Source organism: Mercenaria mercenaria, chromosome 11, assembly GCF_021730395.1.
Source record: "Mercenaria mercenaria strain notata chromosome 11, MADL_Memer_1, whole genome shotgun sequence".
Lineage (NCBI taxonomy): Eukaryota > Metazoa > Mollusca > Bivalvia > Venerida > Veneridae > Mercenaria > Mercenaria mercenaria.
Genome location: NC_069371.1, coordinates 5,700,703 through 5,728,324, shown reverse-complemented (window position 1 = coordinate 5,728,324; position 27,622 = coordinate 5,700,703). Strand labels below are relative to the sequence as shown.

The following is a 27,622-nucleotide window of genomic DNA, read 5'->3' as shown; positions in this document are numbered from 1 at the left end:
AAGGTTTAAAAGGTCAGTAAACTTGTTAAAAACAATGTTTTTGTTTGATTTTGATATTTATTGTTCTGATTTAAGTATTTTACTTGATTATTAAAAAATAATAATTTTGACTGGCAAGATATACAACGCGCATGCGCAAATTTAACAGTTAAGAACCACGAATTCGTAGGAACAGGGCATACCACGATAGTTCAAATTATTCCCCTAGGGTCCAATATGGCCCCGCCCTGGGGTCACTTGGTTTATATAGACTTATATAGGGAAAAACTTTGAAAATCTTCTTGTCAAAAACCACAGGGCCTAAGGGCTTTGATATTTGGTACCATATGGAACATTACCTTGAGGTCTACTACCAAGACTTATCAAATTATGTCACTGGAGTGAGAAGAGGCCCATCCCCGGGGTCCCAAGTTTTACATAGACTTATAAAGAAAAAGACTTAAGGTTTTTTTTTCGGCCGTTTTTATAGCTGATATTGGGTTATATTCCCAAAGCCAAAAAGTAGTGTTTTTTTCCCAAAATGAGTGCAAAAATTCCCAATCTACATTCTGAAAAAAAAATCATCAAAATTGCACAAACATTGACTAAATTATGGACAATTTTGTAATGGCAGTATGTTCAAGAGGTTGTACAATGTGAAACAAGTGTATGAGAAAGTGCTTAAACACATCCTTACTATATCCTATGGGACTAAATATTTCCCAATCTGGAACATTTATGCGTCAAAATTCCCAATTTTGGGGGTATAGGCTATGTTCCCAAAACAGCAAGAAAAACCCCTGGATTTTAAAAATCTTCTTTCCTGAAACCACAAGACTTAGGCCTTTGATATTTGGTATGTAATATTGCCGTATGGTCCTCTACCTTGATTGTTCAAATAATTACCCTGGGGTGAAAAGTGGACACACCACGGGGGTCCCAAGTTTTACACAGACTTACATCTAGGCATTTGTTTTTTAAAAAATGTTCATGTCTGTAAGTTCAAGGCCTAAGCCTTTGATTCTTGGTATGTAGCATTGCCTAGTGGTTCCCTAACAAATTTGGTCAAATTATGCCTCTGGAATGAAAAGAGGCCCCAGCCTGAGGGTCACTTGTTATATGACTTACATAGAAAAAAAATACTTCAAAAATTTTCTGATCTTTTTTCCTAGATTATTCAAGTACAATTAACTGATGACCCCAAGTAATTTGGGGTTACCTGACTTTGACCTTGACCTTAGTAACTTTCTTTGCTTTGAAATTTTCGCCAAATTCTTTCGGTGAATTTTGGTAAATTTTTATTGATATTTCTGTCAAATTTTGGCAAAATTTTGACAAAATGTCTTTGAAATTTCTCTGAAAGAATCTGGCAAAATATTGATGAAATTTGGTGAAATTTCACAGAAATATCAATAAAAATTTACCAAAATTCACCGAAAGAATTTGGCAAAATAATGATGAAATTTGGTGAAATTTCACCGAAAGAATTGGCAAAATATTTCTGAAATTTGGCGAAATTTCACAGAAATATCAATGAAATTTCATCAAAATTCACCGAAAGAATTTGGCAAAATATTTCTGAAATATGGTGAAATTTCACAGAAATTTTACTGTTATTTTGGCGAAATTTTAATGAAATTTCAACAAAATTTTACTGATAATTTGCCAAAATCTTTCACTGTTATTTTACTGATATTTTATTGAAATTTCATTGAAATATCAGTGAAATTTCACTGATCATTTTCACTGGGGAGGGTTAACCGCTTGCTGAATCAGTTTGATATGCTGCTCACTCAGTGGTTATGCTTTTTTGGGCCACCATGATTAATAGTAATCCTTAAAATAACTAATAATCTGCATCTTTCTGTATTTTAGTGGAAATATGGTTGATGCATGGCCTATTTATAATATATATTGATAGATACTTAAAGTGCATTGTTTTATTTTATTTTATTTTTTTAATACCGTATGTTGATTTTTTTCTGCAGTGTACTAGATACCATCTTTATATCTCTTATCCGGATGAATTATTTTTGTCATACTCATTTATTTTTTTCCCTACAGGTTTAATTTGTGCTTCTGATGAATTCCAGGTTATATAATTAGAAACCTTTTAAGCTGAAAAGCATTTTATGCCTCCCTTTGAAGAAGAGTGGTTACATTATTTTGCTCACGTTGGTCTGTCCATCAGTTGGTAAACACTTTAGTTTCTGTTCAAGTGTTGGACAAATTCCAATCCCCTACCACTGGGACAAAGTCCTCGCCAATTTTATTTCATTGAATAAAACTTCAGAAGAAGTTTTAACTGACATTAGAAAATTACAGTTTTTAAGATGATAGCTTTAAATTTTTTAATGTCAAATTAAGCAGTAGGTTTTTTTGGGGGGTGGGGGTTGGGGAGGGGGAAGCGATTTTGTCTAATTATTCCTTTCCAATCTACCTTACTACTGGAAAACAGTGTCTGCCACGTAGTACCAATGCTCAAACATAGAATTACTTTCTGTAATTAGTATTTGACCGCTAATATTTTGGATCTCAGTAGGTCAAAAATCAGTGTTACAGTAAACCATGAGACTTGAAATGGTTTCAGCTAATTAACTGTAGAAGGTTTGAAACTACAATGGTTAACATCACAGGATGATTGCTTGCTTGTGGTGCAGTAGATGACCCTCAGAGGTTTGGGGGTCAGTCGGTCAAAGGCCAAGATCACAGCTATCTGTTTCCACTCAATAACTGGTGAAAGCTAGGATTTGGAGTGATCTCACATGAGAGGATGACTGTAGCTTGTGGTCAAAGATTAAAGTCATAGCATATTTGAGACTAAAAGATACCCCTGGTTTCTCAGACAGTTAGACCATCACTGGAGGGGGCAAATGTGTTTTTATAAACAGCCCTTGTTGAAATGAAGTATCCTCAGTTGAAAGTTTAGATCAGTAGCGTTTGAGGTAGAATTAACATACAGGTTTGAAGAAGCAGTTAATTTAACGCAACTTTGAGTTCTTATTAATCTTTAATGTAAATTTCTTGTAAATTTTGTGTGTGATTATATTTAACCTTTTGGTTTGCATAGGTGTGTTTTTGTGAATTTTACAATAATTATATCGTATCTCTTTAAAAACAAATTTTCAGATAGTGTCATTTGAATTAGCAAAATTGCCCAAAATACTCTTATATAGCAGCATGTCTGAAAATGGCCAAACAAAAATGGTTGAATACTACCAATATCCCATATTGTACTGAAATCACTATAAAATAGTCAAAATAGTTAATATATAGATCCTTGCACCACTTATGATATAGATAACATTTTTCTTTGACAGATTTTTATTGCACAGTCTACCTATAATAATAGCATGGCATTTAGTAGAACAGAATGCAATAATTATACTATATACCTGTACTATTATATTATTTAATTGATTTAAAATTTCAGTTTTAGCTTGGCTGTTCAAAGAATAGTGAGAGCTGTTCTACTCACCTAGGTGTCAGTATCACATGCACCTGTGTTAAAACTTTTAGCTCAAGTTCCTATTTCATTTACAAGCTATTGCATGCACTGGATATTGTGAATCCCAGTCATCAAACCAACTGAAATAACTAATTTGTAGATAATTTATGGTTGAACTTAATTTTAATTGTGGCCCCACTTTGACTAAAGTTTTGTGTACTGTATTCATTTAAATTTAAGTAACAGGGGTCTCTTTGGCAGGTCAGGAGGTTTAAAGGTCAGTGACTTTGAATCACTTGCCCCTCATCATGTGGGTTCAAGCCTTACTTGGGGTGTTGATTTTTCCATGTGAGGAAGCTAACCGAATGGCTTACGGAATTTTAAGGCCGCGGTAGATTTACCCAGATGCCCACCTGTGATGAAATATAATGCATGGAGGGGCACCTGGGATCTTCCTCCACCGTCAAAGCTAGAAAGTGGACATATGACCTACAGTTTCGGTGTGAAGTTTAAAACTCAGCAAAGTATCTAAGTAACAGCTATATGCTAATGCAGAGTGTAGTATTATGTATTCTGTATAGTTTACAGGAAGCATTAGATATTTGCAAATAAAATCATGTGATTGGAATCAGCAGCAGTGTTCTATATACATATATTTATCTGCATGTCAAAAAAGATCTTCTGATTTTGAGAGGGTTATTTTGTGTACCAAACAGAAGTTTGCGTGGACTTAGTATAGATAACTCTTGGTTTAATTAAATATATATTATGTCCCTTTTTTGACTTTGAAAAGTTGGATAAAGTTTAGTGTAGCACAGTAACACCGAAATATTTATATTGGATTGAAACTTCACACAATGCATCCTAGTCACACACCTTACATAACTTTGATAACTCTTCACTGATTTTGATAGGAATTATTGGTCACCGTGGCCCAGTGGTTAAGGCGTCCACCTCAGGATCGGGAGGCCTATTAGGTTTGAGCCCCATTTTAAGCGTTCGTCCGGGGGATGTTTGTCATGGGACTCGTTCCGAAAAGGCCGGTTCGTGAGCCGCGAGCTAGTTAAATGAATGGTTACCGACTTCTATCCGCCTGGCGCCAGGCATAGTGGTAGGGGTTGGGAGGTAATTGGTATGCACAATAGAGGTGTCTCATAAGCCAAATTGGCTGGCCCTTTCAATAGGGGTGACACTATAATAAACAAGACCTTTACCTTTATTGGCCTTCCTTAACATAGAAAATTAGGTATGTTTTTGTGTGCATGTTTACTGTCAAGCCTTAAATTAGGAAACTAAAATAAATGATCCTCATCTAAATTAACGTGCTTACCAAACAAGGTAAGATAATTGCTAGAAATTGAGCCAAATTAAGGCCCTTCTTTAACTTAGAAAATTTGCAGAAGCTTCTGCATGCAAGTGGTTATTGTGATAATAAAAGTTTTAATTTGGTCTGATAATGGCCCTTAATTGTTCGGCATAGAAAAATCGAATAGTGCAGCATCATGCTGTTGTAAGAACAACAGTTTACTCTTCTTTGTTTTTTGGTTATTTTTCTGGTAATGATATTTATACACTCCTATTTCTGTTAAGTTATGTTTCATATATTGGTCACCATTCAATTTGCTGTATGAATATTCTAAGAAATTTCTAGGTCATGAAACATTGTTATTCATATAGCATATCTTTTGAAAATGAAAAATTGCTAGTACAACCAAAAGTAGCCTAATTTCTTTATTTGATAAAGTGTACGTACGTCATATTGATATTGGTGGTAAAAAAGAAAATGTAAAAAGCTGAATTTGCTAAAAAAATTTCAAATTTGGCCTCTTTTGTATAAGCTTGGAAAAGGAAAATTGGGTACTTAATTTCTACTTTTTATACCTTCCATTTTTCTGCAACATTTTGAGAATTTAAAGTAAAATTGCTTCTTTTGAAAGGTAAAGTATTTTAGAGGTTGATCATCTTGAATGCAGACTATGGATATGATATAGTACATGACTGTATGTTTGAGAATAAGTGCTGACTTTTTTTCTGTAAATACCAAAAGCTTTATAAATGTTGTTAACTATGTAAAAGTTTGTATTTAAATTTGTGTACCAAAAGTATATTGCTACTTTTTGCATTATTTAAAAAGGTATACACTGTTTTGTGCATGATTGTTTACAGTATTTAGGAGTCCAGTTATTGAATTATTGTTTCTCCATCGAGTATATTAAAGCAATTTTACATAATATATAGTACACAGTGAAACAAAATAAGTTATACCCAGCACATGGCTATAAATTACAAACCCTCTGTCTCTTACAATAGTCTGACTGCTCTTCAATTTGGGTTTCTTATCTAGCCATGATATACTGCATTGTATCCTTATGATAAAATAGTTAATTATTTTTTCATTTAATAGTAAAGACAATTATCTCATCTTCATAAAAAGTCATTTTATGGTAAAAGATATTTTAAATTACCTCCCTTTTTGTAATTTCTTGTTAAGTATTACCTCCTTTTATCTAATTTTGGGCTAACATGCTTATTTTGTTTCACAGTGATTAAGTTATATTTATAAATATTAATGATTATGTAAATTACTTCACAGGCTACTCTCATTCCTCAACATCACCCTACCACAGCAGTAAGTTTATTGTTGCCATGGTAATATAGCAGCAATCACTCATAATGCCTTGCATGCCTTAACTTGCCATTTGAAATGAATGGCTTTATCTAAACAAGATTTGTTTTGATGATTTTTATCTTGTAGTGCATGCTGTTAAAAACAGTCAAAAAAGAACCAATGATCATGGTATTTTTGATAACGAAATTTGGGTGTCTTTATTAATACAAAAAAAAATGCTGTAATACCATATGAACAGTCTGATATTGAAACTGCAATGTTAACATTTTTTTCTTTTTCTGAAATTGCTTCCATATTATTAGTTACACTGCTTGTTGATGACAGGATACGGGATATACGCTGTCGAGGAAATCCATATCAGGCGAGAGCTTCCGCATGATATGGATTTCCTCGACAGCATATATCCCGTATCCTGTCACCAACAAGCAGTGTACCAACAAGCAGTGTAACGATTTTATCTTGCCGACTACCTTTTATATCCTCACTGTAATTGACATAATTTTTATATTATAATAAAGCTACTTACAGTTACAGTACTAAGACTGGAATCCTGCAATCTTCTCTGGTCATCATGCTTTGATTATAGTTGATTAACACCATGCATCCATAAAATGCAAAGTGAACTGTATTTTGACTGAATCACAAAACACAGAAGCTCATTTATACAGGTTATTAACTGGTTTTGAAAAACTTTTATGTTCCATCATTTCCAAAAATCATCAGATTACACGATGTCAGGAATGTCTTAAAACTTTGGCTTTCGTCCCATTTCCTGTTAATTCCTTTATCTTGCAGGTATATTATATGATTCTACAACAAACTGCTGTCTTACAAATGTGTTAATCCCTTTGCTTTACGACGATTTAACTAAAACAACAGTTCAACCTGGCAGTCGCGGCCGTCCCATACAGAGTTACTGGTCTTCTATTTCCACTAATTTCATGCACCTAATTTAGATAGGAAAAAATAGAACAGCAAGAAAACACTAAATATTTTATCTCGGAAACGATATCTATAGCTGTAGTTTATAATCTGACTTGATTCAATTACGCTAGCGATGGGAAGCCATTTTTTTTTTTAATCAAAATTCATACCGTTATTCTACGAATATAAGAAGCACATTTTTTTAGGAGATTCTGGTCTCGAAGGACCGATGCGTCCTATATATGGGGATAGAAAAAGACCAAACATTTCCCTCAACTCAAAAATTAAGAAAATCGATCTTTGTTTACCCCGCGTACCTCTATATTGAAGAGAATTCAAGGGGAGTAAATACCAATGACTCGGGCATAGCCAATAGCCTGTATCGGGACCCGGCGTCGTAAATTACTTTTGTATAAAATGTAAAATTTAGAGCTCGCGTAAAAAAGATAAATAAATGCTGTTTTTCATTAAAATATATTTTACAACGCATTTCTGTAACTGATCATTAAGTTTTTAACAAGACCTGTGTAAAACTTTCCCGGCGTGTTTTCACACATTTTGCATCAAAATACTTAAAGCTCCACATCAGGTAGCCGGGAAATTGATTATCCAATCTTCAAACATAATTTTGATAGTTGTCTATAATCCTCTTGTTCATCGAGAAACTCACGCCCGAGGCATTACTTATCTTACACCTACTGTCACAATCTGCAAACAATTAACCGTTTACTCATACCCGGGGGCAATTGTAAACATGTGCATGTGAGATTTTAGACTGATCCAATATGATCATAGTCACTGATCCGTAATGTTCAGAACAATTTGCAAACCAGTCTTAAAATTACGTCATTTTACCGCCACGTGCCAAAGTGTACTTTCGTTTTCGCAGGCGTCAATATTCATGGAGTGGTCAGAGGATGCAGCAGTTTAGTGCTTACACAGAGTTTATACTTTTAAATTTAGATACTTGCCACAACATCCAAAAACATCGACAATGATTAAGCAAAAACCGGCGAGTTTGTAGAAACTATAGCGAATTTCGGACAAACATAAATTCGGATAAGTGGGTATAATCATTTTTCCAGAATTCTGCTGATATTTTTTCACTGCGTCCTATACACGAGTGCAACCTATATTCGGCCGATTACGGTATATCTGAAATGTACTTGCAGGATATGGAATATATCCTGTCTCCACGTGACATCTATTGACCAATAGAAATGCAAGAATCTTGTAGGAGGCAAGATAAAACGTAATGTCATCTTGCTCTGACATCCCAAAATGCATGTAGACCAACCTCAGAGTGCAGCCTATTTTATTGGCCAGTTTCAGGAACAAGGACTGTGATTCATCCAGTCAGAAGCTGTTTTTATATCATGACCACTGATTCAGTAAATAGATTTGAAAGGGAACCAGTCAAGAGTTATATACATGCGACAATGTTTATAAAAATAATTAGTTCATGTTGACATCATTGGTTCTTTCACTTCTGCTAAGCAGACCATGCGTTTTAGATTTACTTTGTTTATTTATGTTATATCTTAGCAGATTATGATTTAGCAATTCTGTCCTATTTTGGTTTGTACAACAATAAAATTACAACAGCATATTTTAAAAACAGAAAAAAATTACATCTGTTTACATATACATTATATATGTCCACACATCCATAATTACATATACATTACACATGTAAACAGCTAAGGATCACTGTAATGTAGAACTTAATAACAGCTAGCGTAAGCAAGTTGTCATGGCTGTTTTTATACAGAAACACCATGGTTCAGAGTTCTATAACATCATGCCAGTGTTACGCAGAAACATGGCAATGTTCTGCAAAGTTATGGTGCAGATAAATGTTAAGGAGAAATGGCATATTTGTTACATTCAGGTCTGCCATTTCATGACAGTGTTACTGGTGGATGTTTTGCAGTATCATATAGCAAGTGATACTGTTCTGCAAGAATGTCTTAATTAGTAATATTCTGTAGAAAACTCATTTATATGTTTGATTTGGATGTGGAGTTTGATCTTAATCCATGTTTTGGGTCAATTATGTACATGTAATGTGTCATAATTTTTTATGTTCAATAAAGTCAGTTATAGGCCTACAAACCAAATTAAAGAACAAAAATCCCCTGCAAATTGACACAATTATCGCATCATTCAATACAATTAATTTCTTCTTTGAGATCAAAAAGGTTAAAGTGATACTTACATGAGTTATATCTGCTGCTAATTGCTCAACAGTTAAAGCTTTCATAACAAAATTGACAAAATAATTTCAGCATTTCATCATGGATCTGTAAATGCTTGAATTTGCTCTTACATTTGTATAACAAGCGTCCAGGCAATACCGATTTAAGTGTACCTGATTGAAATACACATGTATTGATCGATGTACAGTCCATGTATGATAACTTCGGAGTGACGTCATGTTTGTTTATGTTTTCTGGACTTATAGAACGAACAAGATAGGTAAAGCAGCTTACATAAACAATAATATTAGGTATATTTGTTTGCAATACGTCAGTCAGTCCTGGTAGCTCAGTGGTTAAGCATTAGTCTTTGAAATATTGAATATTGCGGGCCGTAGGCTCGAGTCGAGGAGAATGTTGCTGTTTTTTTTTTTTTTTTTTTTTTGTTACTCTTTCAGGGTAACCACCATAATCATTCATTTCTCCTTGAATATATCTTTATTTATTTAGATAGAAATATTATTAAATTAATTTCTGTTTAAAGGGGACCAAGCATCAGCTATGTGTAAACACATCATGTTATGAATGCATAGTCAAGAAAACACTCGGAAATTTCGTGCAGGTTAAATTCCTCTCTGGTATATTGCCAGTATTAGTGTAGTCAACATGTCCGAGACGTCCGCGTATTTTTTGCAAAGAGAAACATTGTTTAGTATAAGAATGATACTTAATGCATACTACAAAATATTCTGAAAGTTATTTCGAGCATCATCATTTTTTTCATTTTTTAGTTCGTTATTGTATACCGTAGTGCTGTATTACTGCATTTTGAAAATTTTCAATTGCCTTTTAAAAGATGTAATTAAAACACAGATAAAAAGCAAGGATTTAAAAAAAGTATAAATCACGGTGGGATTCGAACCAACGTGACAATGGAAATATAAAAGAATCACACATGTAAGGCTAACGCTCTACGACCGATACTAAAATCTTCTACTTCAATGTAAGCGTTTCAGTAGTAGTATAATATAAAAGTGTTTACTTAGACAAATGATGATTATCGATTACCCTTCTGACTTGGACTCGTCCAAATACATCACTCCGAAGTTATCAGACACGGACTGTACCTTGTTGTAAATTGCCCCAGGCAGGGGATCGTTTACACTCTGTTAAATAAACAAGGTCAATGTGTTAAATAAACAAAGGATGTCTGGGTCCATCTTTTTGTCTGCCCGTAATTATGGTTAGTTAGCACATAGTAAATAAGCAATTTTTTCCACAAAAAGTGGCCGCAATGCCGCATTAGCGACGTGCCCGCTGTACTGGTCAATATTTATAATGAATAAAGAACAAATTTATTTTGTACTTTGAAAAAGTTGCCGCAATTTCGGCGTGCCTGTTGTTTTGGCATGCCCGTTAGGTGGAAATCTACTGTATGTCTGCAGAACATTGTTATGGTGTTATTGAACGATTGAGCTGTGCTACATTGTTCGAAGATCCTTAAATTTCTGTAACATTAGAAAAAGCCAAGCACCAACATAATCTACATTTAGATGGGAGACTTAATTATTATATACCATGACTTAGCAGATAATTATTATAGCCTCTAACCAACAATCTTACTTTATATTGATACATTTATTGTATAAACATTTGAATTCTCCGTAGCATTTTCCACAAGTCTAAGTAGTTAAGTTTTTATGCCCCCAGCATCTACTGATGCGGGAGGCATATAGTGATTGTGCTGTCCGTCCGTTCGTCCATATGAGGTTAACCAAATGGGACCGTTTTGTCTAGCATCAATACCCCTTACTAGAATGATTTGATACTAATGCAGATGTAACCTGTGACCATTCCTCATCTTCAGGCATCACCTGACCTCAGTTTGACCTTGACCTTGACCTCATTTTGGACTTACGTAGGTTGCTTTATATGGGCCATCAGTTTCTCTTGGTTAACCAAATGGGACCGTTTCGTCTAGCATCAATAACCCTTACTAGAATGACTTGATACTAATGCAGATGTAACCTGTGACCATTCCTCATCTTCAGACATCACCTGACCTCAGTTTGATCTTGACCTTGACCGCATTTTGGACTTAGGTTGCTTTATATGGGCCATCTTTTGGTTAACCAAATGGGACCGTTTCGTCTAGCATCAATACCCCTTACTAGAATGACTTGATACTAATGCAGATGTAACCTGTGACCATTCCTCATATTCAGACATCACCTGACCTCAGTTTTACTTTGACCTTGACCTCATTTTGGACTTAGGTTGCTTTTTATGGGCCATCTCTTGGTTAACCAAATGGGACCGTTTCGTCTAGCATCAGTACCCCTTACTAGAATGACTTGATACTAATGCAGATGTAAACTGTGACCATTCCTCATCTTCAAACATCACCTGACCTCAGTTTGACCTTGACCTTGTTCTGGACTTAGGTGCAAAATCTATCGACAAGGATGCCACTGGGGGCATCAAGTGTTTATTGAACGCACTCCTTGTTTTGACATGTTATGTTCTAATCAACAGTATTATTTTCATCAGATAGATGTCACTTGAAATTTAATTTAGCATGAGAATTTATCATTTACACGTTTGTAAAATTTTGTTTGTTTTTTTCTTTTAACAGCTGTAACAGCGCTGCTTTTGGTAGTAAATAATTTCAATGTTGTTTTATGTTGTTATTTATGTGTATACTTTCCATTGTTCAAATGCATTGATAGTTTTGTTTAGCTTTATGTTCACATTTGTATTTTAGTATTTATTTAGTATTTTGGGTAGCAATGAGAATTTTACCTGATTATAAATGTGAAGTCAATCGCATTTTATGCCATTTTGGATTTGATGAGTAAAAGTAGTGCAAAGCTGTAATGATGTTGTGCAGTAAAATTGTTTTTGCACTATTTTTATTGAGTTTCCATAAATATTTTTCATTAAATTTCATGGCCATGAAATTGTACGGTTTTGCCAAAACTGACCATGATTCTTTGGGACATGAATTTGTGAACACTGAGTTTGAGATTTTACTGTTCTTCATGGATTAACATAACAGCAAAATCCTTAAAAAGTAGTGCACTCATGAATAGCAATGATTGCACAGTAACTTATTACCCAGAATCAATATATTAAGATAGAAAATGTTGAAACATATTAGTAACTGGTTCAAGCAGCCATAGAACAGCCATGAAACAAGGAGTCATATATTTTACTTATGAGACAAATAAAAGTACTTTCATTCATACTAATATTTTAGATTTATTTACATGCTAATAATGCAGGTGTTTGAAGACTTAGTAGAATTTTAAGTATGTAAAATCTATCAATTTTTGTCCATTTAAACAGGTGATGAGTGTAGAACAGAAAGAGAGTTACCTCCCTTGATGTTGAGTCAAGATTTCAAGTGCAAGAATTTCAACTTTGGAAACCACTACTTCCACCTACATGGAGGTATGTAGAAAATAATTTAAAAACTTGCTTAAAATGTGTTGTTTTTATGATACCATACACACCACTTCTAATTTATTGCTTCTGAAGAATGTAGATTAACCAGACTTGTTCTTTATTCTTTTAACACAAGTCATGCCTATTTTATTTATAACAATTCAGGTTTTAAGACATCTTTCATCCTGCCTTAGTCTAGCTGGCTACCGACTAGATGATCTTTTTTATTTTTTTAATATTCTGACCATCTTTCTTGGCTCTGATTATTTATGTTTTAAGAAGAAAAGGGACATAATTATACAAAATTTAGATAGGCTCAGGAGTTATCTCCTGTGAACAAAACATAGGGTGTGAACACAGACTATCCCTGCCTCTACATGTGGCTTTAAGGATGTACGAGGGTTTTTTTCAGGATATCCCAACTTTTTTTCATTCCATTTTCAAGCATTTTTGTGTGTCAAAGCTGCAAAATATTTTTAAAATCGGTTACCGTCAGAATTTTTTTTGTAAATCTAAATACATTTTTCCATTGAAAATAAAGTGGGTGGGGTAATTATGTCAACATGTAAAAATGACAGATTTGTTAGTGGCATTTATGCTTATATAATACTGACATCACCTTGTATTCATATTAACCTGTAAGACGTGAAATCCCCGTAACATTAAATGGGATATTATTATGTTTTATAAAGTAACATCATTTATTCAACTTTACAAATTTTCAGAAATGCTTAAACAGTGGGTGAAAAAAATGCCCTATAAAATTAAAACGAGTTCGGTGACCTGTGTTTTTTCTTCTCTTGTTTGTCTTAGAAACTAATGTTCCTCAAGCTCACAGAGTATGAAAAAATTCTTAACGTTAGAAAAAAATCGATCCTACATCCTTAAGCCTTTGCTTGGGTCCTTGTGGGAGAAAGTCATCTAACTGGTGTGCAAAAGGTTTCGGATCTTGGGTGCCTATTAGTGCCTGAAATACTGCCAGAGGCGCACCTGGGATCTAAGCCATTAAGCTGGAAAGAGTCCGGATGACCTTCATTGTGTTACTTAAAATCAGAGGTAAACAAACAAAAAAACAAATGTTCAAATCAGTGTCAAACCCCATAGGTATGATGTTCACATTCTTCCCAGTGTTTAACAATTTTGATCAATTTTCTATTAAAAACGGCAGGGTAAAGGTTCCAGTTCCTGACCACAGAGGTCACACAGTTTCAATTTCCTGTCGATGGTGTTCATACTGTTGAGATTCCAGGAAATGATGTTATATATTTACTCAGATACATGTATAAATAAGAAAATGACATAAAATCATTTAAACATGACAAAAAGTTACAATAAAGAAATTATGTTTAGCAGAACTACATGTATTTCAAAGGGATGTAGCTCCAATCGATTATTCTGTATGGGTTACACATATGACCAAAAAAACACTTCTTCCTGAGTAAAATCGTGGTTTTGATTTGTATAGATTTCATATATAATGTTGTAGGTCAAATATGGTTGTTATAGGAAGGAATATGTAGTGTCATAGCACATGTAGCGTATATTATAGAAAATAAACATGGTTTATGGAAGTAGAATATAAAATAGTGTTTTAGCAGAACTGAACGTCTGTGCATTTTACAGGTGTAATGATAGACTTAGAGACAGACCAGTTAGTTGAGAACCCTGACATGTTTGAAGGCGTTTATGATAACATAATGAAAGATGCAACAACGTATCTTGGCAAGGTCCTCGACATGGAAAACACACTGATGGACCATTACAAAGTTCCCATGACAACTATTGATGGCAAGAAGTAAGTTCAGCATTCATTGACAAACTGATTGTCTTTACTGCAGCCCCATTCTCTAGATAACAATAAGATCGGATATTTTCATGAATGATTTATTTTCAATATATTGCTTAACTCCCCATATTTTGGAAAATAAAAGCCTAGTATTGATTGTGCAGTGTATTATGTAAATGTTTTGTAGATGTATGCCTCACTAACTGGCCATTTATAGTAAATATTCAGTCGTGTGAAACAGATTCCAATATGAAATATAGCAAACATTTAGTCGATGAAAATGTTTGATTTTAGTGTACTGGGAAATCATTTATTTTCGTAGACATAAAAATTCATGGTTTTTATTCAAAAACAGTTATTTTCTTTTGGATATAAATTCATGGATTTCAACTTAACCCTTACCCTGCTAAATTTATATAATGCACTTGTCCATCTTCCAATTTGGACAGTACCAATAACTGTTGAAAGGGATCGATGCTTACCAAAAAGATACTGGCTGAATAGCAAACAGTGCAGATCATGATCAGACTGCACGGATATGCAGACTGATCATGACCTGCACTGGTCGCAAAGGCAGAACCAATCGTGTCCAGCATTGTAAGGGTTATAACTTAATATCATTTTCATCTGTCAAACATGAAATAAATAAAAGTTTTACTTGCTTGTTGGAATTCAATTTCGTGGATTGAGTCAACTATGAAATCAATGAAAATTAATCCCCCATGAATATTTATGGTTTTACGGTATGTAACAGCAGTATACTTACCTTTTACATAATTCCACCCAGGGTATTGAACTCTGCAAAAAGATGACAACTTTGTAGACAACAAATAATTTATTGATTTCAAAGACATGTACCAAGGGAAGTAATTTAAATATCTGTTATAAATCATGTTTTATAAGAGTTCTTTCCCTTAGACCACATTCTTTATTTTTAGCTACTACGAACTTTCTTTTATTTTTAGCTACTACGTAATTTGCCTGGACTTTGAGACCTTCTATCCAACCAACCCGCAGAAGCCCCTGTGGGTGAAGGTGTACCACGAGGAGCTTAACAAGCTCAAACCAAAGAAGTTACCCATGAGTGATATTCATCTTCATGAGCAGTTCAAGAAATATTTTGGCTATAAGAAAGCCATCAAATGCAAGGTATAACTATACAGTATCACAGAAAACTTGACTAGTTTATGATACACTTCATACATACGGGCATGCCTATCTTTTAATAATTTATACTTTTTTCTTTTTTAAGAAGAGAATGTGAATAAAGATGCTTGTAGACAGTTGCTCAAAGATTTCCTAATATTGCCTAGGTGCCGAAGAAACTGTGAACATTAGTGTTAAATTCCGCTGTCACTGAGTTTTGAACTTTTGACATCCGGCTTATGGTTTTGGCTTCTAAGAATTACAGGTTCTTTTGTATTTTATAACAGGAAGAAATTATATGTTTGTCAAATTGTAGTTTTACCAGAATAAAATGAAAATTTGCTTTCAAATGGCTTAAATACCTGCAAATTGGACCATATTTGCCAAAGATAAAGAAATAAAATTAGTAATTTGTGTATTTCTAGTTTTAACCATCTTATTATCTTTTCTTCTAGACCCCTTACAATGGTTTGAAGGAGTGTGCAAAGAGAGGATTGGTGGCCATGTTTTCTGCTTTATGCAGGAAAATGATGCAGGCTTCACGTCTCGGCAAACAGGATGAACATGGTCTGTCCTTGCTGCACTATGCCGCAATGAACAGCCACCCACAAATAATTGCAATGTTGCTGATACAGTCAATGGATGTAAATGTCCGTAGGAACAACATTATGGGAACTGGTATGTTTTACTTTCCCTTAAATTTAATTGTAAGTTGATTCATGAGGTTCACAACAGAGTGCCATCAAAATATGTTCAAAAACATTGGAAAGGTTATGATTTTATACTTGTACATGTAGACACATGTTGAGTACATCTCTATAGACTGGAAAATTGTCTGCTAAATGTTGCACAGTTTAATTGAGTTGCTAATTCTAGGTTTGAGACATATAATTTAGATTTTATAAGGACTTTTTGAGCTCAAAAGGGTCTGTAATGTTCTGAAAGACACCCCAGATGACTATTGAAAAATTAAATTGTAAGTGTCTATGTGTACCAGTATAAGTATAAAATCTCAGACTTCTGAATTCAGATACTTCAAAGCAATTGTGATGATATTCATGCCATAACAGTTAACTGTCAAGCAGAAAATATTGTTTCTGCCCTTCCTCTCTCCACTTCCCCAATTTTTAGAGGTTGAGGGACACTTAGATTTTGCCTTTGTCTATCTGTCCATTTAGATGTCCGTCCAAACTGGTGCTGTGCATATCTCAAGAAGTATTTGTGCTAGAGGATCACCATTCAGAATGGGCACCTGCGGCTTTATTCCAGATTTTCACTCAGTAAGACCAGAGTTATGGCCCTTGCCTTTGTCAAAAACACAAATAAAAGACCCAAAAGTTTTATTGTATAAGTTGTGTTGTATAAGTCTCAAAAAGTGTTTGACCTGGAGTCATGAAATATTATATAGTTTGTTTTAATTCAGCATATGAAGTTGTTCACCAGGGGTTTCATTTGGCATTATTGTCAGCAAGACGAGAGTTATGGACATTGACTTAGTCAAAAATATGCATTAAGGGCCTAAAAATATGTGTAGCACATAAGTATCTCAATAAGTGTTTGACCTAGAGTCATAGGCTAAATATATGAATATTGTTGAGCATGTGCAGTTGTGTGCATGGAATTTTGTTGTTTGGAATTTAAACCCTCCCCCCGCACCCCACACACAAAAAAAACACCCTCCTAAAAAAAGGTTTTTCACTGTTTCAGTTTCTTTTATCTTTGTTTAAATTGTAACCTACGTGTATGACGGTACTGTACGTGACAGTGAATAAGGGCACCAGTGTTCCATGGACACACATTTAGTTTCTTTTAGACGTTAATCAGAGACAAATTAAGGAATGAATTGTAGGTTAGCAGGGCTTGTTGTAAGCTTTATAACAGGTGAAAGTGATGGGTGTTGCTGCCTGGTAGTTGTATTGGAAGAAATAAATGTTGATATAGTTTCTGGGATGAAGAGCTTGTGTTCTGTAATATTTAGTAATATTGTAACAATTATATGCTAGTGAAATTGCATACTGTGAAATCAGTTAATTTTGTGGGCAAGAAATTTTGGTAGTTTACTGTCAGTAATGGCTACCAATATATCTTTCAATATGAATTCTTTGATTTCAACTTTTGGAGATAAAATGAACAGAAATTCTGTCTGTTGGGTTTTAATTTCCTAGGTTGGTGCAACCATGACATCCTGAAACAATTGTCCCCTTTCACCACAAAAATTGTCCCCCTTTCACCACAAAAATTGATGAATTCACAGTATTATAAACTTTAAAAGTCATTTTGCAGTGCTCAAGCATTTCAGCTTTGAATAATTGAAGGTAGATTTCTGGGAAAATAGGACTATGCTATATTAATTACTGCAAGCTAATTGTAGAACTTTGTGGTGTTCTTGTTGTAGACTTTGGTGTCTTTTACATGTAAATGATCTCCGCAATAAATCTGTAAATTTCAAGATAGATTATGATTTTTATTTCCCCAAAGGTAGATAATTGCTCTGTTCCTTAGTGAGTTAGTAGGGCCATCCAAAACATCTGTGTCTAAGCTTTATCTTTAATGAGTCGAGGGATTTCATATTTTCTGAATATCAGACTATTACATTCATTTATAATAGCATTATTGAAAGTATAAGTTTTATAACATTAAAGGGCAAGTGACAACCAATGGTTTGTACCACATTTTTTATTTGATAGCAGTGAGCATGTTGCACTAAGGAAATGGTTGTTGCACTTTATTACTCAGATAGAGGGCCTTTATTATCATCTGAATTGTTCTACATGTCCATTTCTTCTTCAGAGTTACAAAATTGCATTAATTTCAATCTTTATATAATTATACAGTATGTATGTACATTTGATATTCTGGAATAAAAGTTTTAATTTTACATTTGTATGGTTTGAATGTAAGTTGCAATACCTTTTCCTTTTATCATGTTTGAGTGCACACACGTAGATATTGAATTGTTTTTATCTGTTCAGAAGGTGAACGTAGATCCAGGAAACCACACAAAGATATTGCAACTGGTAATTTAAGTAAAGACTGTATCACCCAGTCCGCCATTTGTTGTATTTGGACACACAATTTTTCCCCAACGCCAAAGTTTTCTCCATTTTTAACTCCACCCATATATTGTACAAAGGTTTCCCAAACTCGATTTGATGTTGTTGTGCTTATAGTGACCCCATTGTGTGGTTAAAAAAACACATTTAGTTTCCAATACACATCCTGTGTTTGATCCAGCATAAAACATACATGTGTGCAGTGAGGTCCATCAGGGAAGATGTGAAAATATAACCTTTGATTAGAAAATTATTAGTGCATGTACCTATGTATAAGACAATAAGCTGTACTTATTTTGTCATAAAAGTAACAATGAATAAAGCAAACATTTTATTCTGTTATAATTTATATTTAATGGTTACCGTATTCTTTTGAATACAAAATATCACTGTACAAATTAGATTTTTATTGCTACATATATTTTCAAACCTGCGTATATTGTTAACACATACACTACTGGATAATTAGTTTGCTTAATTGCATGAAATGCTGATACATTTAGAAACAGAGAATTTATTTTTTTGCATGTTTTATGGTTTCCATAGTCCTTTCTCATGCTGCTGACCATTTTAGGTCATTATAGCTTCCGTTTGCATGTTTGATTTCTTGTATTTTTCCGTGTAATTTGCACAGAAGGTGGTGAGAACAAAGGTTCAAATGCTCCAGGAGGGATGTCATACTACCTGCTTGAAATATGTAAATCTCATCTATATATAGTAACATAGAATTCCCAGAACTGAGTCTGTAGAATACAAACATTTAATGGTAGCCATTTTGAACACTTTTTTATGGTGTTGAAAGCTTGTCAAAAAACAGTCAAAGCATATTCATTACCATGATATTATAACAACATTAATAACAGAATATGATCGATGTAAATGCAAGTAAGATATAAAAAGATGAGAATCCTGCCTGTTTGATACAGTTAAAAGCTTTTTTGAAAGAAAATTATACTTACATTGTACTTGATCATATTAATAAAAAGAATTTGTTTTGTTTTTAGCTCATCTGATTTTTTGAAAAAAAAATGATGAGTTATTGTCATCACTTGAGCGGTTGTCGGCGTCGGCGTCGGCGTCGGCGTCGGCGTTGCCTGGTTAAGTTTTATGTTTAGGTCAGCTTTTCTCCTAAACTATCAAAGCTATTGCTTTGAAACTTGGAATACTTGTTCACCATCATAAGCAGACCCTGTACATCAAGAAACATAACTCCATCTTGCTTTTTGCAAGATTTATTGCCCCTTTTGGACTTAGAAAATCAGTTTTCTTGGTTAAGTTTTATGTTTAGGTCAGCTTTTATCCTAAACTATCAAAGCTATTGCTTTAAAACTTGCAACACTTGTTCACCATCATAAGTTGACCCTGTACAGCAAGAAACATAACTCCATCCTGCTTTTTGCAAGATTTATGGCCCCTTTTGGACTTAGAAAATATCAGATTTCTTGGTTAAGTTTTATGTTTAGGTCAATTTTTTCTCTTAAACTATCAAAGCTATTGCTTTGAAACTTGCAACAGTTGTTGACCATCATAAGCTGACCCTGTACAGCAAGCAACATAACTCCATCCTGCTTTTTGCAATAATTATTGCCCCTTTTGGATTTAGAAAATCATTTTCTTGGTTGAGTATTATGTTTAAGTCAACTTTTCTCATAAACTATCAAAGATATTGCTTTAAAACTTGCAACAGTTTTTCACCATCATAAGTGGACACTGAACATCAAGAAACTTAACTCTATCCTGCTTTTTGCAAGAATGTTGGCCCTTTTTAGACTTAGAAAATCATGGGTAGGACAATATTTCTATTACACAAAAAAAATCAGATGAGCGTCAGCACCCGCAAGGCGGTGCTCTTGTTTGAAAGTAAAACCAACAGGGGATTAAATTAGCAAAAGTGTTTAAAATGGCTGCTTATAATTTCAGTCAAATATTAGATTGCTCTTTTAAAATACCAGTACAGTTATTGTGCTGTACAAATTTATCTTTGCAGTAAATATCTATACAGTTAGTTTGCCGGTATACTTCTGTATTACACCAAGTACAATGAGACACCACTCTCTCGAGCGTAAGTGGTTACTTTCTGATCAGTTACTAGAGACAGATTGGACCTATTGCTGTCTGTCTTCATACAATGTTTGCCTGTGGTCTGTAGATGACCTCTGTAGTTTTTAAGGTCATTTGGTTAAAGGGTCAAGGTCACAGTATACAAAATTACATACCCAGTTGCCCCCTGTCGGGCTACCATGGTTGGCATATGTTTGTAAAACAGCTTTTTTCTATATATGTTTTACTTGAAACCATGGATAACTTGAGCAGTTTGCTAATCTCTTTGCAATCTCTTGTGAGTGGTGTTTTACTGTATAGCAACTCAGTGACAAGGCCGAGAAAACATGATATTTTGGAAGGGCAATCTGACTGATTCCTGCAATTCTTCGATATATAAGGGTCACATCTTTCAGCTTTTTTACACCTTTTTATCTTTGTATACCATGGAAGATGGCTTACTATGCTTCTACAGAAAACTACATCAGATCTGACTAACCAAACCATTGATTTTACAGGGGTTTATAAGGTTCTTTCATGACTGCATGCCTGAGTTAAAGACAGGGTATTCCCAAATCCAAGGGACAGCCAGGGAATTGAAAAACCAATCACTAGCAAGGTTTTTCATCCAGGCTGTTTTTAGGGTTTGGAAAACACAGGTCTTACTTAGGCAGGCATGTTAGATCATTTTTCTTGCCTACTGTTATTACTATTATAACATTTTTAAAGGTACTGTAAATTAAAGATAGCTCATGCACATGATGTCAAATTATTTTATCTTTTTGGTCGGATTGTTATGTCAAAATGCGCATTTGTATCTTTTCTTTTCCAAGGGGAAAGATAAGTTGATCTGCTACCTGGATAGTCTTGTCTTTTCCTGCTGGGTAGGCAAGAAAATATATATCATAAATATAGTTATAGAATTATAATGATATTGTATTTTAGACACATATACTTTACAAGATCACTCAGTATGTTTGATCACTGTCACTCCTTAAAAACATGTTTTATCATATTGTATCATAATTTTAGAAAAAAGTACTGCGAAATGTTTTAAAGTTATGGGCAAAACAGCTGTTTTGTCTTGGTTAAAATTGATGTATGTCAAAATAAAAATGATAAAATAATAGGATTGGGATTTAATTTTGCAGACTGACAAAAATACCATGAAATCCATGAAAATCAGTTCCCCATTTACATCAAATTAGTGATACTACTTCACTTGAGCAGTATTATAATTATATAAATGGATAGAAAAGTCCTATCAGAAAATAGTTTTGCTATAAAAGCTGTTCAGAATCAATGAAAACCATATTATCATCTTGAGACTGAAGAAATACCTTTGTAAAATATTAAAGAGCATTCCCTAATCTGTTTGATGCAGTGATATATGAGAAAGACTTGTAACAATATCTGAAGGTAACTTTTGTTTCGCAAAGTCTTCTCTTTGTTCCTAACTTATTAACCAGAAATCCACCATTCTTCTTAAGGTAGCGGATCACTTATGACAATTGGCAATTTACATATTTGTGCTGCACCATGAGAAAACCAACATAGTGCGTTTGCGACCAGCATGAATCCATGCTGTTCGCTAACAGTTTCTCTAATTCAAATAGGCTTTGAAAGCGAACAGCATAGATCCTGACCAGACTGTGCGGATGTGCAGGCTGGTCTGGATCCGTGCTGGTCGCAAACGCACTATGTTGGTTTTCTCATGACGCTGCTCATTTTCTGTTTCTCTGTTATTTTATTGAAAGTCATGTTCATGTTAAGGTATACTTACAACCATGAATGCAAAATCGCCTAACGAGTGTAAGTAATCACACGGAAATGTACGGGAATTGCCGAGTGTCATTACAGAATCTGTGACTACCTGAATGTGTTCACATTTTTGTCCTTTTGCTGTCAGAGTGAGTTTAGGAGTTTTCTTTAAGTGACTGTTTCTGATTCAAGAGGAATATTAAAGTCAGCATATTTTGTTATGCAAGAAAGGATTGTTTTTCATTTTTTCATGCATTTAACAATAAGTAAAATGATATGTGAACTTCTGAAAGAGACTATAGGAGAATATAGTTGAAAATCTGTGACGTTAGACCTGTATGGATTAATTGTTTTAGCATCGCGAGCTGGAAGCGCTACTCAGAGTAAAGATAGAGAAGTGATAATGTTGACACCACAGCCAGGGTCACAAGGTACAAGTGGTTGTGTAAAAGTGACCTTGAACTCTGACCTCTGTTTTAAATTAATCTTTTTAAAATTAATTTGAATTGAATGGTTTGTAAAAAAGAAATGTGTATTAATTATAAAAATCTTTTTTCTGTAATTTTGAAGTGAATATTAATGCAGTTTTGTTTGTCTTATAATTGAAATGCATGGATTTTTTTGTGCATGGTTAACATTTAGTTTTTAAAAAAATGTTTTTGTTCTTAAAACTTTAGATACAAGTCTATAATGTAACAATAGAATACGTATGCATTTAATTCATTTGATAAAAAATGTATAAACAAAAATTTAAGGTCTATATAATTTATCACAGTTGTTCAAAAACAACACACCTACTGTGCAATACAAGTATTTTATCTTTACTAGTGAAGAGTAGCTCTTCTTCCAAAATGATAAATTGCGACCATCTTGATTTTACTTTCTTTTGAGTATTGTCTGTTAGATTAAGTTAGATAAAGCTATTTATACAAGGTATATATAATTGAATGTTATACTAAAATGTTCATGTTTTTAACAAAGTTACTAAAAAAAAGATTTAAAGTCCTACAAAAATAGGGTTGAGTGCAATACTGTCATTATTTTAAACTCCTTCTTTATTTAATAGGAGTTACTGCAGTATTGCGCTCAACTCTTATTAATGACATTATGCATTTTGACTTAGACTCTCTGCAGCTTCTAGCTGTCAAAGAAGCCAGTAACAAAAAGTAGAAAATATGAAAAATTCAAGAAAAGTTCTGAAAAAAGCAAACAGTTATTTTCTGAAAATACGCTGCAGATGTGTTTTAGAAAAAGCAATTTTAAATATTAAACTTTCAGAGATGTAATACACGAAGGTTAAAACTGTATCGTAGTTTAAATAATTTAAATTTAGCTCTAAAAATAACGTTTGAAAAAAAATTGCACACACAATATATTGCATGAAAAAATATTAAAGTTAAACATGCTTTACTGCCAGAAACTAAGAAACATAATTGGTTCTGGTGGTTTTATTTTAATGAAGTGTATGACTTCAAATTATTGTATTTGTTTAACATTTATTAATAAATAGTAAAATCTCCAAAAGTGTACTTAAAAGATTTAACAGATCTTTGTTAAATAATTTCCGCCACCTTTAAACATTTGATGAAACCCCTAAATATTTAATTAATGTTTTCTTTTATCGTAAAAGTAAAGAGAAGAGCATTTCATTATCAACAGTAGCATAACTTTACCACTTTCCAAATAGGTCGAGATTTAGTAAATATATGTATTTGTTATTAGGGCTGTAAATATGTCAAAGTTCTGTTGAGAAAAAGTGTCTTAGATATTTGAGAATACTTTTATAAGAGCTCATTTTAATATTTTATTGAAAGTTGATAGTAATATATTGTTTTGGAGTATTTGTTTTGTAAGATTTACCCTAGGTGAATGACTTTTGATAGCCTTATTTGTATTGGTTGGCATTGAGGCCCAGAAAAAAATTGTAATGATCAAAAGTGCCCTAGTTAGCTCAGTAGAGTTCAATTAGCATTAGACAACTATTCTAGAGGTTTTGAGTTTGATTGCAAGAAGTGGCACACATTCCCACTGTGCTGAGTATTTCTACAGAGGACATTTTATTGCCATTGTTGGGAACTGTCAGTTACTTGTGGGTTAAGACTTAATCAGCTGATCATTTACACTTCTGTATGTTCACCAAGTTCTTAATACACATTCGACTTTTACTGGAAGTATTTTTAAAATTTGATTTTCCTATTCTGTTTGCCCAACCAAGATAGCATTTATTTTAATTAGCATATGTTTAAATTAGATAAACTTGTTTTTCCTAAGGAATGATATGAATATAAGCACTACAGTATTAAAGTTGTCAAATTTGCATTGACAAGTACATAGTTTGCCAAAATTAATTAGAAATGCAAGTTCATTAAATTATTTTCACCTCCTTTTGCCTATCTCAGATGAAAAAATAGATGAATTCCAAAGCTACACACTGTTTTAAAACCTGTCTTTTGTTTCAGACTGTTGAAATTCCCCAATATTTCTCAAATGTAAAACTAGAAGTTGTATTGAAGTGAAAAGAAATAGTCCACTTTTTAAATATTTTTATATTAAAGGGAGGTAGTTACAAAAATTCATAAAAGGCAATAAACCATACATTTAGAATAAGGATCTCACTCTATGTAATGGGTCTTTTAAATTTGTTCCTTAAATAAATTTCTAACAGAATGTATGAAAAGTGACAAATTTAATGTCATAAAATGTTGCTCAAATGTCAGTGACCACCTTTAAATGGCAGTGGTATATACCAGACTTTTAGTATTTGCATTCTGTATTGGCTTCATCATGCATCCAGTAACAACTTTATGCATGCTTGTGCCATACTATTAGTACTATCTACTTTTGCAGTTTTCAAACAGTCAGCAAAATTATTGTATTGTCCTGGGAAAAAATTGCATTTGACTTCTTGCAGTGTTCCAATTATTATAGACTTAATATCCTTGCCCTGTATAACAACAAAACGAAAACAACAAAACATATAGAAAAATTAAATTTAACAAAGATAAAACATCATATTAATTTTATAACTTTAAACAGATACATGTTCAGAACCTCATTGTTTGTATTTTGTTGAAGGTGTATACATATTTTACTTTCATAGGATATACAACCTGATAATTCAATACCCATTATCCTTCCTTAAATCTGAAATTAATGAACTTAAAGGTATGTTCATTATACTGGGAATTATTATGGTATGGATGTGATTGATTATATAAAATAGGATTTTTTTTTCATTTTAAATGTAATATCTGCATATTCTTAATTGATATCTCAACTTTAATATCTTACAAGAGGGTAAAGTTTTAATCTTCAATTGGAGGATTCTGTTATTCTTAAAACAGACTAAACATGTACTGGTATTTTTTTGTCTGGTGAAAATAGAAGCATCAGATACAAGGGATTCTTTGACCAGGGATGCAGAGACTATTCTCTGGTGTTTTTTGAGTGTGGTATGTACCATATCAGGATATATTTTTAATCCACTTTTTCAAAATTGAAAATCTGGTTATTAAAATGGTGAGTAGTGGTTTTCATCCTCAGCCAGGTCTAAGTTTTCATTTCTTTTAAGTAAAAAGGCCATTTAGATGCCATAGGTCTAGGACAAGGTCAGCTGGTCCAATTATTAAAAATAGAAAAAAAAGTTTGCTGGTATTATCAATAAGGTGGTTTTTGGTCTGAAATTTTAGTTAGGACTGACATATAGCATTATTCTTTCGCTCATCGTCTACTATCATGACTAAACATAAACATGAAATTTTATCTTCACATTGATTTATTACAAAATTATTAAATATCCATTGAATTTTGTTGGACCAGGGCACATCAATAAAGGTAACGTGGCATCATCAAACAGCTTTATTGCTGACTTTGAAATTGGAGCCTCTGTGATGTTTTTAATACCTTTTTATCATTTTTTTTTTACCTTTTTCTGGTTTGTTTATGTTTGTTTTTTTAATAAATTTGGATAAAAAATGTTGCCTTTATTTTTACATTATAACATTATATATATTCAACAGTAGCTTCCATTAATACTAACATAACCTTGTGCTTACATATGAAGTTGTGCACATGTGCATAATACTTGCGTACTTATCAATGTATATTCATATAGAGCTTTTAATATTGCTCCCACACTGCTGTACATTTATTTACACAAGCTATGTCATATTTTGTTCAAATAATTTTCTCAGTACTTCAGTTAAGAGGCAATATATTAATTCTCAATTCTGCAGTCGCTTGAAAATCTTTTTGCATATTTACAAAAGCATGTCAATTGATTTTATTATAGGAGTCAGGTACATGTTTTAATACTCAAGGATTTTGAATTTATATTATTTATATAATTTATTATTCATTGTATTATTAATTGATATTAAATTTAACTGTTCTTTAATAAAAACTTCTTTGTTCTTCAAATTTTGAATGAGAAATCATAAATTTTGCCTCATTAAGTATTTTTCTTGTCTTATACGTTTTAATTAAGAATCAACATGACATAGTGCAAAGCTTATGCTGTATGTGTCATTGAATTATTAAAAGCAAGACATTTATTATATTATTGGTAAAAAGCATTCATGAAGCCTACCTTTTTTATATGCTTTCTAGTTTATCATTAATTAATCTTTTTGATTATAGATATTATGTACATTAAATAGCATTTTATACTCTTCCAAATTTTATTTTATTATGCTTCAACATGTTCTGTTTTATTTAGGCATGTACAGGTCTTTATTTCATTTATGCTTTTACAGGTCCTACAGCAATACATGTGGCTGCGAGATGTGGGGCCCTGGATACTGTAGCCTGTTTACTGGCTAACTATGCTAATATACTAGCTACTGATCAAGATGGTTGGGCACCAATCCACCATGCAGCTTTCTTTGACCACAACCCAGTTGTACGACTGATGATCAGAAAAAATAAAGGCCTGATGGAGCTTGTTACTAGAAATGAGTAAGATAAAACCAAATTTTCTGGAATATCATAAGGTTTCAACAAAAGCTTTGACCTGTTTATTTGCTTATGATTTAAAAGTAAAAGTTGAGGATCAGTGAACTAGATAAGAAAAAAAGCAATTTTATTAGATATCTATTATTATTTTTTAGCTCAACTTTTCGAAGAAAAAGTGGAGCTATTGCACTAGCCTAGCCAATGTTGGTTGAAGTTTTGATAAAGTCAAATATCTCTGTTACTATCAAAACTATTGAC

At 33.2% G+C, this 27,622-nt stretch overlaps 1 protein-coding gene across 1 annotated transcript in view; it reads left to right on the top strand.

Moving 5' to 3' along the window:
• The window catches only part of LOC123532440 (ankyrin and armadillo repeat-containing protein-like), a 92,903-nt gene that overhangs the window by 21,979 nt on the left and 43,302 nt on the right, over positions 1-27,622 (top strand). Inside the window, exons 5-11 of the mRNA XM_053518370.1 lie at positions 6,021-6,056; positions 12,527-12,631; positions 14,249-14,420; positions 15,377-15,560; positions 16,013-16,235; positions 22,768-22,842; positions 27,166-27,367. Of these exons, the coding sequence (XP_053374345.1) occupies positions 6,021-6,056; positions 12,527-12,631; positions 14,249-14,420; positions 15,377-15,560; positions 16,013-16,235; positions 22,768-22,842; positions 27,166-27,367 (997 nt within the window). The remainder of the gene's footprint in view (positions 1-6,020; positions 6,057-12,526; positions 12,632-14,248; positions 14,421-15,376; positions 15,561-16,012; positions 16,236-22,767; positions 22,843-27,165; positions 27,368-27,622) is intronic.